The sequence below is a fragment of the Geotrypetes seraphini genome, chromosome 8 (assembly GCF_902459505.1).
Source record: "Geotrypetes seraphini chromosome 8, aGeoSer1.1, whole genome shotgun sequence".
NCBI classification, from domain to species: Eukaryota; Metazoa; Chordata; class Amphibia; order Gymnophiona; family Dermophiidae; genus Geotrypetes; species Geotrypetes seraphini.
The window spans coordinates 158,647,870-158,665,799 of NC_047091.1; the positions used below are offsets into that span (position 1 = coordinate 158,647,870).

A 17,930-nucleotide genomic window follows, 5' to 3' on the forward strand; every position below is an offset into this window, starting at 1 on the left:
GTGTTTTCCCAGGTATTACAAAAACCCATAATTTGACCTTTCAAGATTGTGAACCTTTACAAGCTGTATTTGCAAAGCACTTATGTCCTAATATATTGAAAATACAATCAAGGTAATTTCTGCATTTCTAGAAACATAAAGATGGCTGCACTGCATATGAAATATTAGTCTGTGATTTTACTGAAAGGTTCGGAGAGTACAACATTAGTGGCAAAGTATGAATCGTAAATTGTAAAATAAGAACATAAGAATTGCCGCTGCTGAGTCAGACCAGTGGTCCATCGTGCCCAGCAGTCCGCTCACACGGCAGCCCTCTGGTCAAAGACCAGAGCCTTAACTGAAACTAGCCCTACCTGCGTACATTCTGGTTTCAGCAGGAACTTGTCTAACTTTGTCTTGAATCCCTGGAGGGTGTTTTCCCTTATGACAGACTCCGGAAGAGCATTCCAGTTTTCTACCACTCTCTGGGTGAAGAAAAACTTTCTTATGTTCATACGAAATCTATCCCCTTTCAATTTTAGAGAGTGCCCTCTTGTTCTCCCTACCTTGGAGAGGGTGAACAACCTGTCCTTGTCTACTAAGTCTATTCCCTTCGGTACCTTGAATGTTTCAATCATGTCCCCTCTCAATCTCCTCTGTTCAAGGGAGAAAAGACCCAGTATATTCATATTTTATAAAAGACACGCATCAGTTGAAACTATGGCCTCACAAACGCCTTCACCCTGGTTGGATAACTTATGCATATAGAGTATAAGAGCACAGTGGCCTTTGGAAAATAAAATTATGGCTGAATATCTTTGTCATTGCAATGTATAAGAACAAGTGCAAACATACAGCAAACCAGTACAACCTGTCATTTTAAAATTACTAATAAGATGATCCATGCAATGATGTGTATAAAAACTAAACTAAAATTTTAAATTAGAATAATATGTATTTTAAAAATATGTATGCTTTACAAAATGTTTCTTAGGGTGCTGTCAGATTTAATGATTCATTTTCCAGCATATCAAGTGGAAATTACATTAGCAGTTAGTCCTTTGAAAGTCTGCTTCAAGAGTTATGTTGAAGAGGTAACAGGTAAGACATAAAAGCATATGACTATTTTGATAAGTATAGCTATTATGTTAACATTGGCCTGCTTGCTGGATGTGTTATACACTACTTTTCTGAAGAACAGTTGCTTGTTCAGATTTTTTGGGGGAATCCTTATTGGATGGTACTGTATGTAAAATAATATACAGATTGTTAATTTAGGGAATAGCACTACCAGCACTATATAATATTTAGGGCTCCTTATACAAAGCCGCGTTAGCGGCTTTATCGCACGTGACTTTTTATCACGCACTAACCCCCACGCTAGCCGAAAAACTACCGCCTGCTCAAGAGGAGGCGGTAGTGGCTAGAGCGGCCAGCAGTTTAGCGCGCGCTATTACGCACGTTAAACCGCTAACGTGGCTTCGTAAAAGGAGCCCTTAATGAAAGACTCAGGTCATTAAGGAAGGACTAGAATCTTATTCTTTGAAACAGAGAAAGTTTATTTACAATACTGTACAGGTAATTCAGTAATTTTAGCTGTCAATTTAGGGATCATATACAAAGGAAATGAAACACACTATACCATATCTTTTCATACCCTGTCCCAGCACAGACATGCTTGAGTTTGCAGAGGAAGGGAAAATGCACTGTTTTATCACACTGTGTGCACTTTTCAATTTGTGTTTCTATTTCTTAAAACAAAAATATTGCATAAAGTTAATAATAACTAATGACATTTTGATCTTGTTCAATTTATAACAGTTCATTAATCAGGCAATGAGAGAGAGAGTATGTGTATATAGGCTTCAAATCTTTACTAAACACAGGTTCTGGTATAAGGACTGATAGGTGGTTTGGTTGATTGTTTCTTTCTACAGATTTTCCAAAGGCAGTACACACCGAAGTATACCTAGGTCCTGATGAACTTGATTACTTTCAAGTTGGAGTTGACTCTGAAGTAACATTTTGCCTCAAGGAACTAAGGGTGAATATAAATTTTAAATATTTTATTAAAACAAATGATAGATACATTTGAGGGTTTTTTTTTTGTTTGTTTGTTTTTTACAGGACCAACAAAAATTAGAGATGGGCAGCCAGAAATTTTAATTTCATGTAGTTTCTTTTGTTGTTTCCAAGAATGAATGTTTTTTTATTCAGGGGTTTTTTGTCATGGTTTGTGAGGAAGACACACTTTTAGAAAGAGTGATTTGCACAAGTACAATGGTTCAGCGGGTGCACTATCAGGAAGAGAGTGCATACTCTTTTGAAAGAGGCCACATTATCAGCAAACGAAAGCTCTGATTCTATAAAAGGTGCCTAAAGTTAGGTACCTAGATCAGTGTACCTAGCTGATCTGGGTGCCTAACTTAGTTTTTTTATTTGGCTTAAATCAGCGCTGATAATTAAAGGCACCATTTAAAAAAACAATTAAAAATGAATAAAAATTAGCTAGTAGTGGCCAAATTCTGTAAATGATGCCAAAAGTTATAGATTGCGCCTCCTGGTACTTATCATAATTGCATTAATTGGCGCAGTAATTGAATGCACTATTTAAAACAGATTATTAACACATTTTTAAAAAATAGGAGCCGCTAGGCACCTACTGCAGTAGGCGCTAGAATTGCACCTACAGCATGGCGCTTAGCAATGTCTAAGGTCAAAGTAGGAGTGTTTAGGGGTAGAGATAACCTTAGGCTCCTCTATGTACAATTCTCCAAAAAGCTTAAATGCCATAAATGTAGGTTCTTTAAAACCTTGGCCAACATTACCAGTGCCTAAGTTTTTTGTTAAGCAACGGTAACTGTGATTCGTTAATGGCACCTAAGTGTGACTGACATGTGACTGGTGCTGTTTTTCTAGATGCTAGCTGATTTGGGCGAGGTAATTGTCTATACCAAGGCACCTACAGGCAAGTAGGCATGGTTAGGATTGGAGTCATGGATTGACTTAGGCACACTCATTTAGGCCAAGAAAACCTGGCCTAAATGGAAGTGTACCTAGTTTCAATGCTTAGGTACCGCGAGGCGCAATTCTATAAATGGTATCTAGCGGATGATTAACAGCTGCGCCTAAGATTTAGGTGCTGTTTATAGAATCAGGCATAAAATTTCATGGGTTTTTTTTCCCCCTCACTTTCATTCAATGTTAACATTTCCCATGTCATTTCAAAGAGCCCATTCCTAACAAAAAAAGTAGTTTTTATACAGGGTGGGCCAAAGTAGGTATACAATATTTATTAATTATTTTTTTATTTTACAGTTATTGAATAGGTATAATACAGTACTGAACAATAATCAAATAAATGCAAAACAAAGTAACTGATACAAAAACACACAAATGTTATTAGAAACATAGAAACATGATGGCAGATAAAGGCCAAATGGCTCATCTAGTCTGCCCATCCGCAGTAACCATTATCTCTTTCTCTCTCAGAGATCTCACATGCCTATCCCAGGCCCTTTTGAATTCAGACACAGTCTCTGTCTCCACTACCTCTTCCGGGAGACTGTTCCACACATCTACCATCCTTTCTATAAAAAAGGAGGAGTGAGTGGCACAGTGGTTGAATCTACAGCCTCAGCACCCTGGGGTTGTGGGTTCAAATCCCGCGCTGCTCCTTTTTTTTTTTTTCAGGTATTTGGGCTTTATTTGTTGGAAGAGTGGAGTTTATTTGCCTTTTTTCGCTTTGATCTTCCTCTGGTAGAATTCCAGCTCTTTTCCTTCCAAGACATAGCCGTCTGCACGCCCACACTGCCCAGGTCTGGAGGCTATACAGGCGAGTAGCTTCCCCTGCTGGAACTGCTCCTCCGGGAGGGTGTTGATTTTGGCTGTCTTTTTCCTCTCGTCATACTTCTTCTGAATCTTCTTGGATCTCTTCTTATTTAGGACTTTTTCTTCTTCAGGAGTCAACTTAGCTCCCTTTTTGCGTCCAAGAGGCAAGACATAGTGGGCCTCATACCACTGTCTGTAAGGGGTGCTGTCGATCTGACCCTGGGCAAGTCACTTAATCCTCCATAGCCCCAGATACATTAGATAGATTGTGAGCCCACCGGGACAGAGAGGGAAAATGCTTGAGTACCTGATTGTAAAAAAAACCCGCTTAGATAACCTTGATAGGCGGTATATAAAATCCTAATAAAAACTTGAAAAAACTTAGATTACTCTACAGCCTATCGCCTCTTAACTTCATCCTATGCCCTATCATTGCAGTTTCCTTTCAAATTAAAGAGACTCGACTCGTGCACATTTACATTACGTAGGTATTTAAATGTCTCTATTTATATCTTCCCTCTCCCACCTTTCCTCCAAAGTATACAGATTGAGATCTTTAAGTCTGTTCCCATACACCTTATGATAAAGACCACATACCATTTTAGTAGCCTTCCTCTGGACAGATTGCATCCTTTTTATATCTTTTTGAAGGTGTGGCCTCCAAAATTGTACACAATGTTCTAAATGAGGTGTCACCAAGGTCTGAAACAGGAGCATCAATACCTCCTTTTTCTTACTACCAATACTTCTCTCTATGCAACCTAACATCCTTCTAGCTTTCACTGACACTTTTTCAACCTGTTTGACCATCTTATGATCATCACATACAATCACACCCAAGTCCCGCTCTTCTGTTGTGCACATAAGCTCTTCACTCCCTAATTTGTACCATTTCCTTGGGTTTTTGCAGCCCAAATGCATGACCTTGCATTAAATTTTAGCTGCTAAATTTCAGACCATTCTTCAAGCTTCGCCAGGTCTTTCTTTATGTTATTTATACTATCCGGCGTGTCTACTCTATTGCAGATTTTGGTATCACCCGCAAAGAGGCAAATCTTACTTGACAATCCTTCAGCAGTATCATTTATAAAAATGTTTTAAAAAAACAGGCCTAAGAACAGAACTTTGAGGCACACCACTGATAACATCCCTTTCCTCAGAGTGATCTCCATTAATCACTACCGTTTGTCGCCTTCCACTCAACCAGTTCTTGACTCAGTCCATCAGTTTGAGACTCATCCTGAGGGCACTCAGTTTATTTATTAGATGTCTTTATGGAACACTGTCAAATGCTTTGCTAAAATCTAAATACACCACATCTAGTGCTCATCCTCTATCCAATTCTCTGGTCACCCAGTCAAAGAAATTGATCAGATTTGTCTGACAAGACCTTCTTCTAGTTAATCCATGTTACCTCTGGTCCTGTAATCCACAGGATTCCAGAAACTTGACTATTCTCTGTTTTAAAAGTGTTTCCATTAATTTGCTTACCACAGAAGTCAGACTTACCGGCCTGTAATTCCCTACTTCTTCCTTACTTCCACTTTTGTGGAGAGGGACCACATCCACCCTTCGCCAGTCCTCCGGTACCACTCTGACTCTAGAGACTTGTTGAAAAGGTAACTTGTAAAATAAAAAGAAATTATTAATAAGTACTTAGAGGTGGGATAATTAATCTGTGATGGGGAGAAGGTTATAAGAAACAAAGTTTATTCTAAACTGGATTTCAAAAGTTAATAATATGAATTGTATTAAGTTCCTTCATTTTGAAGGAATCTATTGTGCCCTTTAAATTATGCTTGATCATTTATAATATACATGTTTTGTATTCCATGCTTTTGATATTAATACAAAGATTTAAAATAAATACCAATATTGTAGTTTTGCATTAAGATCTCATAGGTTGAGTCACTAGATTTTATTCAGCTGCAAAATAAAACAAACTAAAATCCCTAAAAAGCAGTTCTTTATATTCAAAAGATATCTGTCCTGCTCTTCAGTATATGTGACCAGGAAATTTTTCTGCAATTGTATCTTAGAGTGTAAAGTGTCCACTTAACTGTTTGTTAGAGGAAATGGGGTTTTTCTGACCCATCAGTCTCTGGCAAGATAACAGCAGCCAGCATATTCACTTTTTAAATACAAAGGGCACAGATCGGATCTGATCCATGAGGGATCCGATCCGATCCATGTCCTGGGGGCTGATTCACGAATCACCCTCATGCAAATGAGGGTGATCGGAATCACACCGCCATCCGACTGTTGGGATCGCTCTTTAATGATCCCGAAGCATGTGCAGACCATCTGTAAATGGTCTGCACATGCTTAAGAGCAGCGTCCTTTTTTTTTTTAAACTGGTTTTAAAAATTTTTGCGAGCCATGGTTTTAACCTGCTTTAAACCCATGGGTTAAAACCACAGGCTTGTACTGCGGGAAGGGCAGGAGAGATTCGGGACGAGTTGGGGGGGCAGGCAGGAAGATTTGGAGTTAGTTGGAGCGGCAGGTAGGAAGATTCGGGGCGAGTTAGGGTGGCAGGAGATTTGGGGCAAGCAGGAAATTCAGGGCAGGCAGGAGATTGGGGTTTATAGCAGAGAAGCAGGGCAGAGAGCAGGGCGGCAGAAGGCAGGGCAGTCAGAAAGGGCTTGAGCGACTGGTCCTTGGCAGTCGCTTGTTTGTGATCAGCCAGCCCAATCGGTGTTGCAGGGTTTTGGTTAGTGAATTGCGTCCCTGCCTACTTTGCATGCCGTTCCCCTCATTTGCATGCGTGGATCGGAGAATGGTCGGCAGAGAGTGAATCAGGCCAGAGTAAAATTGGTTCGCAAAGGGGTCTCAAACCGATCGGTACACGATAGGTTTGCTTAGTGAATCTAGCCCAATAAGAAATAGTTTAACTATTTTTTCAGGCTTCTGTGTTTGTGGTCTGAAAGATATGACAGAGACATTTAAATATCTCCAAGGTATAAATGCATAGGAGTCAGGCACTTTTCAATGGAAAAAGAGGCTCTGGAAAGAGGGTGAAAAGACAGATTGAGAAGTAATCTAAAAGGTACTACTCAGAGCCCCACTGCAAATTACTGTTGTAGAATTTATTCATTGACTAGAAAATAATTTATTTGCTTAGTTAAAGTACAAAGTTCAGGTTTCACACAATGCTTTTTATACCTAGAAGGCATTTTAACCCTAGAATAGCATCTGGCCACAGAACTTCATCTAACTGAAAAAACACTGAATAGGATAAGCTTAAGAATTAAATATGATATGGTGTCTATTGCCTTTGTAACTACAAACTGCTACTAAAAGTGTTCTTCTTTTTATGTATAGGGTTTCCTGACATTAGCAGAAGCAACTAGTGGTTGTATCTCAGTTCATTTTGGAATAGCTGGAAAGTAAGTTGTCCAATTCAACCAGGCAGTACTATTTCAGGAATGTTTGTGCTTATCTTTGCATAATATGGATACAACAGTGGTGTACTAAGTTAGGGGGGAGGGGTAGAGGGGCTGTCCGCCTCAGGTGCAGCCCATAAGGAAGTGCTCTGCGGGCTAGCGGCATGGTCCAAGAACTTTTTCCCACAGCGGCAATCTTCACAACTTGCTGCTCTGCTGGCATCAGGCCTTCCTCTTTGTCAGGTCCTGCTGGCGTCAGGCCTTCCTCTTTGTCAGGCCCGGCCTTTGTGGAAACAGGCAGTAGATGGGACTGGCAGAGAGGAAGGCCCGATGCTGGCAAGAGTGGTAAGTTGTGAAAGCTGTGCTGCCAATGGGGGTATGTGCGACAGAGAGAGGTAGGTAGGTAGGTACCCATCAAGGGCGAGGAGGAAAGAAATGCTGCACTTGATTTGGGAGGGGGGATGGAGGGAGTAAAAAGGAAGACCAGGGAAGGGAGAGGAGAGATGTCAGCCTAGGTAAGGAGGAAAAGGAGAAGCCAGACTTTGGAATGAGAGGGAAGGGAAAGAGACAGATGCCAGACCAGGAGGGAAGGAGGGAGGGAGGGAAAGGAAGGAGAGGAGATATCAGAGCATGGAAGGAGATATAGTAAGGAAGGAAAGGAGAGAGATGCCAGGGCACAGGGAGAGGGAAGGGAAAGGAAGGAGACAGAGATGCCAGACAGTGGGGTGGGAAGAAATGAAAAAGAGATGCCTGAGCATGGGGAGGGGTGGAAACAGAGAGAAGGTGAAGCTGAAATGAATCATGAATAAAGGAGAGAAGGGGCACAGGATATACAGTTTATGGAAGGGGCATAGAAAGAGGGAAGATGGAAGGGGGGAGAGGAGAGACACCAGATGGAAGGTGCAGAGAGAGGGGGCTATGCCCTTAATGGATGAATGCAGACTAGTTACATTTTCTGCTGAAGTCACTGATTTTGACTAAGTTAAGGGCAGCACCTTTCAAATCAGGAGGCTTAAGAATAGCCTTACTGGGTCAGACCAATGGTCCATCTAGCCCAGTATCCTGTTTCCAACAGTGGCCAATCTACCTGGAGAAACCCATATAGTAGCAACATTCCATGTTACCGATCTCAGAGTAAGTAGCAGCTTCTCTCAGACTTCATACAATGGTTAACCCTCTGGGTGACCTAGGGATAAGTTTTTGAAACCTATTTATAAAGATCCCTACCTAAATAAGTTGGGGTTTTTTTTTTTAACAAAATACAACAAAAAAATGACCTAAGTGGGTATGAAAGACTAAACACAAAAAGGAACTCTTCACAAAAGATGAAACCCACCTCACATTGTAGCTATAGACTCAGCACATCTTGTAAAGCACAGTATGTATTAGACCTCAGAAAGAAGTTAAAGTTGCTGAACTACACGAAGCTCTCAGATTGCAATCAGCAGTTTCAATAAGGTCATCACGGACTTTTTTTTCCAAAGGTAATTAAAATAGTCTTATAAGTATATCAAATAGCTATCTCAAAGTGTTGACACCAGAACATAGGCTGTGGTGGACAGTGAATGTGCTGTGTAAGTGTTTTTCCTCATACCTTGTATATTAATTATCCTTCTGAAGCAATCATGGAATGCATGACAAAACTTGAGTTGGACACAATTTATGAGGAAACTATTAAAGTTACCTCCTAGGGCAGTGGTCTCCAACACACAGCCCCCAAGCAGTTGGCTGACATGCTCTTCAAATCCTGCCCACTTGATAGAGTAACTGCAAACAATCTCTTAAGTGTGTTACTCAGGTGTCTCATTTATGGAATTTGCTACTATTAACAGTCCAATATAAAGTGAGTATTTAAAATATATATATTGAAAGTGTTGTAGCATCAATAGTAGTATTTTTAAAGGTATTTTGCAGGCCTGGAATGTTCAATATTTCAAATAGCCAAGCACTGATACTCTTGACATCTACAACAGAGAACATTAAAAACTAACCAGATATGAGGCTACTGAAAATCTAGATACACTATTAGGGATATAATAAAAAAAAACAAAAAACCTAAGTAGTCCCAAAAAAATGCTAGAGTTAGCACTTAGATGTCCTAATTGCTAGGACATCCAAGTGTCGATTTTCAAAACCATTTTCTTGGATATCTTTAGAGTTTAAGGGGATGTGTTATGGGCGGGCTGTGGGCATGCTAGACTTGGATATTTCTGGGGATAATCAAACCTTTCCCAAGACGTTCTGGTTGTTACTTAGACATTTTGGGTTAGACCTTTTTTGGAAGCATCCAAGTGCCAAAAAGGTACCCAAACTGACCAGATGACCACTGGAGGGATTAAGTAATGACCCCTTCCCACATGCCACAGTGGTCACTGACCCTTCCTCCCACCTCACAAAAGAACTGAATGAAACAGTACATACCTATCTCTGGAACAGCAGCATCTGGTATGGGAAATCCTAGCAGAGCATCACACATATCTTAAGCCAAATGGGTGGGCTAGTGCAGTGTTTCTCAACATGCATTACGCGTATCCTTAGGGTTATGCAAACCACTTATTGAGGGTATGTGCTGCCACGGATATTGCCTGCCTGCCTCCGCTTAAGCCGCCTCCACTACTAGGGATCTCTCCTTGCCCGCCCCCTCTGTCAAAGCCAACCCAAACCCCACTCCTCTCAGCTGGATCCGATGTCTCCCCAGTTCCCAATTCCCCCACCTACCAACTCCCTGCTATTGTATTTTAAAAACTTCAGACAGCCAGCGGCACAATTAAACCAGCCTCCCGCCATCTGCCTGCCTGCCTTGGAAGTGTTCTTTTTGCAGCCTACACCGAAATCTGCAGAAAAAAATACTTCTGGAGCCCTGGCAGATGGCGGGAGGCAGGCTTTGTTCCCGATTCCCCCACCTACCAGCTCCCTACTGCTGTAGCATCCGGAGGCACAATGAAGCCAGCCTCCCGCAGAAATGTTGGTTATGGTGGTGGAGAGGGAACATAGGGACAGATTGAAGGGGATGCAAGGTGGAGGAATATTGGACATAATGATGGAGGGAGAGATGTGGCATGGTGCTGGAGAGAGGTGATAGAAGGAGAAATGGGCATGGGGCTGGTGGGCAGTGGTGAAAAATACTGCACATGCTCTAGGGCAGGGATGTCCAACCTGCGGCCTGAGGGCCGCATGCGGCCCAGTGAAGTATTTTGTGCGGTCCCGGTCAAGGGCAATACAGTGTTTTCCTCTGCTGCCCCTATTTGTTTACCGTCTTGCTGCAGCGTTTGCGCGACCAAGAAAATTTTTTTTCAGCCAGTGCAGCCCCGGGAAGCCAAAAGGTTGGAACACCCCTGCTCTAGGGGATGAGAGAGGGAGAAATGCATGTGGCAGTAGAGGGGGTGGGAGAGATGCCTGGATCTCTCAAGACAGATGGACAATGAGAGAGAGAGAGACATGTTGTCAATAGGGTTAGAGGAGAAAGAAAGAAAAGTTGGACTCATGGAGGGACAGAGATGTTGGTTGGGGAAGAAAATAAGGTCTGGAGCAGATGATGCATGAGAGAGAGAGAAAGAAAGAAAGATGCACAGTCAGAAGGATGTGTAACCAGAGACTCATGAAATCACCAGACAACAAAGGTAGGAAAAATAATTTTATTTTCAATTTAGGGCCAGACCCATAACACCACAGATGCTGTGGTTAGAGTGCTTAAGTATGAGCCCATCAAAACCCTACTATACTGCCCTATAGGTACCATCTACAGCCATAAGGGCTATTGGGGTGGTAGATAAGGGAGTATAGTAGGTTTGGGGGGAGTTCTGCAGGGCTCAGCATAAATTAAAAGGGGTATATGTATGAGATGGGGAGATGTACGAGAGGGGAGATGTATGAGGTGTGAATAAAAAAATACTACCGTGTTTCCCCGAAAATATGACCTACCCCGAAAATAAGCCCTAGCATGATTTTCAGGGTAGGTCATAATATAAGTCCTACCCCAAAAGTAAGCCCTAATCCCCAGAAGCCTAACCTGAATGTCTCTGGATTCGCCAGCAGCAGCGCTTCCCCCTGCTCTCCTGCCTCCACCGCTCAACTGATCACCTGCTGACCCTCCCATCTTTCCATCTCTCCTGTCAGAACCCCCCGACCCTGACCTACAAAGAGCAGTGTCAGCAGCACTCTAACAAGGCTACTTTGCAACCTTCTCCCAATGGGGCATTCCCTCTGCTGCATCACTGATGATGTCATCAGTAACATGGCGCATAGAAAGCCCCAACGGGAGGCTGCGAAGCAGCCTGCTTAGAGTGCTGCCGATGCTACTGTTTGTAGGACTCGTGGTTGGAGGGTCAGACGGGAGGGATAGAAGCTGTGCAAGGGTTCTGCTACACAAGGGAAGGGATGGGATGGGACGGGAGGGATAGAAAGATGCTGTGCACAGTACAAGGGTTCTGCTGTACGGGGGATGGGAGGGAGAGAGGGATAGAAAGATGCTGCAGAGGGAAAGCACAAGGGGATGGGTGAAAGGGGAGAAAAGATACTGCACATGTGGGGGAGAGAAAGGAAAGAAGAAGAATTAGGGTGAAGGAGAGGAAGGGAGAGATTATCATGTACACAAAAAAAATAAGACCTACCCTGAAACTAAGCCCTAGTACATTTATGGGCCCAAAATTAATATAAAACACTGTCTTATTTTCGGTGATACACGGTAGTTCATGCAGTAAGAGAAAAGGTGCCACCCTGGCTTTTTGAATACCTACTTGATTTTGTGAATGTGAAAAAGTTTTGTTTAAAAAGAGGTGCTTCTTTAGATTTTCAATCCTGCTTGTTTTTATGAATGTGAGAGTGATTTGCTTCAAAAGACCGGGGGGGAGTGATTTATTTTTTCCCCTACTAGCCAATTTTCCCTGATGCAGCCTGAGGGCAAAACGTGGCCACGTTGGGTTTGGTTTATTAATAAATTGCAGTCTTCTTGATATGATTGATCTGCTCTGTGTTTCTGCAGTAAAAAACACATTGCCATTAATCCCCCTCAAAATACTCCCCCTTGCATTGAACACACTTATCCAATCATTCTTGCCGCTTTCTGAAGCAGTTCTGGAAGTCCTCTTTCATGAGTGTCTTTAGTTGCACTGTCTTGTATGCCTCAATGTCATGAATTGATTAAAAATGTTTACCTTTCATGGTCATTTTGACTTTGGGGAAGAACCAGGAGTTACATGGTGCCAGATCCTGTGGATGAGAACATTCCATAATGGTTTTATTTGACAGAAATTGCCATACCAGAAGCACTGTGTGACATAGATTGTTGTTAGGATGGAGTATGAAACAGTTTGCCTATTTCTCGTGTTCAAATCTTTTGTTAAAATGTTTCAAACAGAACCATAAGAGATGTTCAGATCCTCAGAAATTTCCCTACTACTTAATTGCCTGTTTGATCGAATAATTTTGCTTACTCTTTCAATATTTTCTTGGGTTTTTGATGTTGAAGGACTTTCTGATCTCTCCTCGTCTTCAACTGATTCACAACCATTATGAAATCGCTTGACCCATTGTAAACTGTCTTCATGGTCACTGCAGCATCACCATAAACTAATTTTAACATTTTGTCTGGGGTTTGTTTGGTTTTTTTTAGCACTTTTTGGCAGTTTGAAATGAAATTAAGCAGTGCCAAATAAGTGTCTAAAGATGGCAGTGCATACCAACAACTGATGCTAATAGGGTTACCAGATGTATAGGAAAACCCAGACATTTCCTCTTTTTAGAGAACTATCCAGGTGCCTGGGGGGATTTCCAAAACCCAGAAGTTTGTCTGGATTTTGGAAGGGCCTGAGCTCAGGGCTACATTTGGAGGGCCTCTGAGCATGTGCAGATGTGACATGATGACGGCTCCGAGTACAGGGAATAAGAAACAACATTGATATGGGGGGGGGGGCACGAGGCTGGGGCAAAATGGGGCAGGGCCAAATGTCCCTTTAAAAAAATAAATAAATAGATGAAGTCTGGTAATCCTAGCTGATAAGGCCTCAAATGCAGCCACAGACTGCTGGAGCCAGCATTCAACAGACAATCTCATTAGCTAGCAATCCACTGGCTACTGGTTTAGCCAGCATCATGCTGTATCCCATTCTATACAGGCAGGTAACCAGTCTTATAGGTAGCTGGAGTATCCAGCCTCTCCACGTGACCGTATTACCTGCGCCTCACAGGCAGTTCTATACCTAAAGCTAGTGCCATACAGGTAGCCTTTATAGCCAGTGCTATTGCTGGAGTCAAAACCCTAGAGTGGCCCTGAAAGCCAGTGACACCAAGGCATCTATTTCCCTGGCCCAGCTCCCAGCAGGCTGTTAACCATGAGGTTATTCCTGCACAAAATGAAAGGTAGCTGCAAGAATTGGAGATAAGTGACTGCTGCATGAGGTTACATACATGGGGATATGGATAAGTGTTATCTAATATAATAAAACGCTAAGCGCGCATGCGCACTCTCACCCCGTGCTTCCCTGATCTGTCGTGCTGTGCCGGCAAGAGTGCGCATGCGCGCTTACTACGTCATGCCGCTACTGCTGCCAGATCAAGAACCCAGGAATGAGCAGAAGACTCCTTCAGCAATTGCACCGGCTGGCCGACACCGGAGCAGGCCAGCGTGCCTCCACTGCAGCACCTGATCCCCTGATATATGAGCCAGGACAATGATCTGCTGCCGAAACAAACTCCACCCCAGCATGAAGGGAAGGGTCCGGGTATTTTAAAATCTTCAGGCAGCCGGAGGCGGAAGGAAGCAAGCAAAAATAACACTTCTGGGCCAGGCAGATGGCGCAGTAAGGGCGAGCCACACCTGTGTCGGAGAAGGCTTCCGACGCAGGCTGCGGTCGTGAGAAGAGCCGCCGGTAGCTGCCAGAACACGGGAAGGGGGGATGGCAAAAGACGACCGGAGCAGGCCAGACCGCGGGAAGGGGAGTAGGGGAAAATGCTGCTGCTGATGCACAGGGACGTGGAAGGGGAGGAAAATATCACTGCTGTTGCACAGATAAGTGGGTTGGGGAAAGGGAATATTGTTTGATTCGCCGCAACAGCTTTCAACTTAAAAATACCTCTGGCACAGAATTAAACGGTCGCCAAAAGAACATTGGACATTGCTCGCGATCCCGGACGCTCCTCACACAAGCAACATCTAAGCGCGGGCCACCCTGCTCTTCAGCTCCTCCAGGCAGCGGCACACCTATCCACAGCCAGGGAGTACTGTAAGGCCCTCTGTTGCTCTTCTGTCTGCCCTCCTCTTCTAAACAGCCAGATGCGGGACAGGGGAATCAGGTAAGGGGTGCTGCAGTACAGGGGGAGCAGGGAAGAGGTGCTGCTGGACAGGGGGAGCAGGGAACAGGTGCTGATTATCACGGGGGGGGGGGGGGTATAACAGGAAGGGAGCCCTACTGCTGGACAGGGGGAGCAGGGAACAGGTGCTGCTGGGCAGGGGGAAGGTAAAACGAAGGGAGAAGGGCTGGACAGCCAAGGAAAGAGGCAGGCAGAAAGAAAGACAGACAGCAGGAGGGAGAGAGACAGAAAGAAAGAAAGAAAGACAGACAGAAAGCAGCCAAGGAGAAAAAAAGAAACACAAAGACACACATCTATTCTAGCACACGTTAATGTAACGGGCTTAAAGACTAGTAGTTGAATGTTACAACTAGCCAGAGAGGCTACTGTATCCCATACAGAACTGTGAAAGCTGACCTGAAACCACTCTTGTTCATGCTACAACGGATACCACACCTACACATGCTTCATTCCCAGTTGACATTTGCAGGATATAAGAAACAGTATGGTACGATATAGTATTCAAATCCATCCCTGAGGATTTTTTGCTGTATCTGACTCCACATATGAGAATGCTGCTGCATCTAAGGTCACAACTGAGTAGAATTAATCTGAAACCACATATGGATGCTACATTTAGAGTCAAATTACCTACATGTATGCCCCCCCAGTGTATCCTACATCCTAGGAGGGGCCTTAAGTGCCTGGGCCAATCAGAGCCTTAAGTCCCTCATCCCAGGATGCACCAGGAATGCCCACCATTTTGGAAGAGGCGGGCCTGCCATCCAAAGTGGGTAGGTGTCCTTCCAGCCAGACTTCATGAATAAAGTAGTGAGGGGTGGGGGTAATTGGGGATACATGGGGGTTGGGTAACAGTGTTGTCAGGGGATTGTATGGCAGGAGGGAGTGGGTATCTCTCCCGCTGCAGGGGGAGGGTAGTAGTGTTGGGAGATTGTTTAACATGACAGGAGAGAGTGGGCATCTCTCCTGCCAATCTCAATTTAGGCTTTGTGTGTTTTGGTTTTTTGTGTGATTTTTTGGGGGGAGGGGTCCAAGCTGTCAAACCTTACCTTCCTGTCAGAGTCTGAGCCAATCAGCGCTCAGGTACTGATCGGTAAGTAAGGCTATGACACCTCAGCAAATTTGGGCCACAAATACGCAACCAAATCATTCAAATACTTTATATCCAAGCCTAGTCACTGCAGCAACAACCAGCAAGGTGTGGGAGAAGGAATAGCAGTCAGCTAATCCCCCCACCATATACCACACCACACCAGGTGGATGCAATTTAGTAGGAAGCCCCATCACCCTCCTCAACAATCTTCCTGCCCTCATCAACCCTGTTAAAGGGCCACTAAGCAGGCAGGCCTCTCCCAATGCTTTAAGTATCCTGTTTAGTAGTCCTTGTAACCAGGGAATTCATTATAGAACCTAGAGACATATAAGGTCTTAAGATTGTACTGTTAACATTATCTTTGAAGTAGGCATTGAAACACTCCACTAAAGGACTCAACTCAATTAGTCACACTATCACATATTGTAACAGTATAGAGAGCATAGCTCTGACTATTACAATAGAGATATAGTCTCCCATTACCTGCTTATCATCAATGTTGCAAACCCCACACTTTTACTTCTGGACAACATCTCTCCTTACCACTATGCATTCCTACAGCCTAGTCATCATGGGTCAGGGCAGATATGGAGAGCTAAGTCACCTGCCCTGCAACAAACTCCTAGCACACAGACCCTGCTATCTTAAGCCTGTCCCTACCACCCCACATCACCTACACAAAAAAGCCTCAGAATTACCCTTCCAAATGCAAGATCCATAAACAACAAAGATACCATTTTTAGTGACCTCCTCACAGACAATGAGTAGGATATCTTTCTGATCACTGAACTTGGCTTAAAAACAATGATAGTCACCCTAGGCATGCTCTGCCCCCTCCTCCCCCCCCCCCCCCCGCTACCAAGCCCTATCATGCTCATGCACTGACACCAGAGGTGGAAGTGTAGCTTCCATCATCAAATCCAATCTCAACCCAAGATTAATAAACACTATCACACTTGAATGACTCATCTTTTCAGTAGGACAGAACAGAGATCTTACAATAGCCTTGATAGACAGAGCTCCCCATTCATGATGGCTGTCCCAGATGACCTTCTAACCATCCTTGGCAAGGTGACAATCTCTTAAAACCGGATTGACATCCTAGGAGACTTTAACTTCACAAACTACCCAAACAAGACTATATGACCTGGGTTTCCACAAAATGGTCTCCTAATCGACCCACTCAGCGGGTCATGTCCTAGACCTATTCTTCATGCAAAATGACTCCTCTACCAACACAACAACCACCAACTGCTCCATCAAACCAGTACCCTGTCTGACCACCATATTATCACATTCAACCACCCATACACAACAAACAATCCCCACCTAAGAAACAATCCCATTAGAAGAAAGTCTAACACAACTCAATCGCCCTAAAGAAGCTCCTCAGGCCTTTCTAACCTAGCATAAACACTGAACTCAAATCCATTGCTGAAGCAACCACAGCCTGGCACATCTAAGTAAAAAACCTCTACGAGGGCTTAGCCTCGGGCAATTTCTCCTCCTCTTGGTTCACTGGCAACCTAAGAAAAGAGAACTAAGGAAAGCAAAGAGGGAATGGTACAAATCCCAGCTGAATGGCAACAAATCCAACTGGAGGAAACTGCATGAAGACTACAAACTAGCTATACTCGACACAAAAAAGGCCTACTACTCCCAACAACTACTAATCCCCCCCCCCCAACTGATCAAAGAACCTTTTTACATTATCCAAAAAGATATTCTTAGCACCACAAGGAGACAATCAACACCTAAACACCAGCCTCAACAGCAAATTACTCTCAGACTACTTCACTGAAAAAATAGACAATATAAGTTCCTACCTGGATGCTGTCATATACTGACACTGATACCTTTCTGCCCAAACAGAACCCACAACTGAAAAACTAACCCACTTCAACAATGTCTCACTCGATGACCTTACTGAGATTGACTACCTTCAGCCATCTGGCTCCATCCTAGATCCCTGCCCATCATGCCTCCTAGTTTAGGTGAAAGATGCTTTTACACGCTCAGTCCTCCCTCTTATCAATGCCTCACTATACACAAGCTCTGTATCTACAAGCTGGAAATCGGCAATCATTAGAAAACTCATGAAGAAACTCACACTTGATGTGGCACACCCAGCAACTTTAGGCCCATCTCTTTTGTTTCTAAGATCCTGGAAAAAATGGTACTCAACCAACTACACACCAAGGCAAGACAAATCATGGGCTGCATACGAAGGGGTTTCATCATTCGTAAGGCGGAAGTCATTATGCCATTGTATAGATCCATGGTGAGGCCCCACCTGGAATACTGTGTGCAATTCTGGAGGCCGCATTATCGCAAGG

The 17,930-nt window shown here is 43.5% G+C and overlaps 1 protein-coding gene across 1 annotated transcript in view; it reads left to right on the plus strand.

Annotated features, from left to right (window-relative positions):
• Nucleotides 1–17,930, plus strand: part of RAD9B (RAD9 checkpoint clamp component B) — a 65,164-nt gene that overhangs the window by 35,818 nt on the left and 11,416 nt on the right. Inside the window, exons 5-8 of the mRNA XM_033954369.1 lie at nucleotides 13–112; nucleotides 974–1,080; nucleotides 1,917–2,023; nucleotides 7,132–7,196. Of these exons, the coding sequence (XP_033810260.1) occupies nucleotides 13–112; nucleotides 974–1,080; nucleotides 1,917–2,023; nucleotides 7,132–7,196 (379 nt within the window). The remainder of the gene's footprint in view (nucleotides 1–12; nucleotides 113–973; nucleotides 1,081–1,916; nucleotides 2,024–7,131; nucleotides 7,197–17,930) is intronic.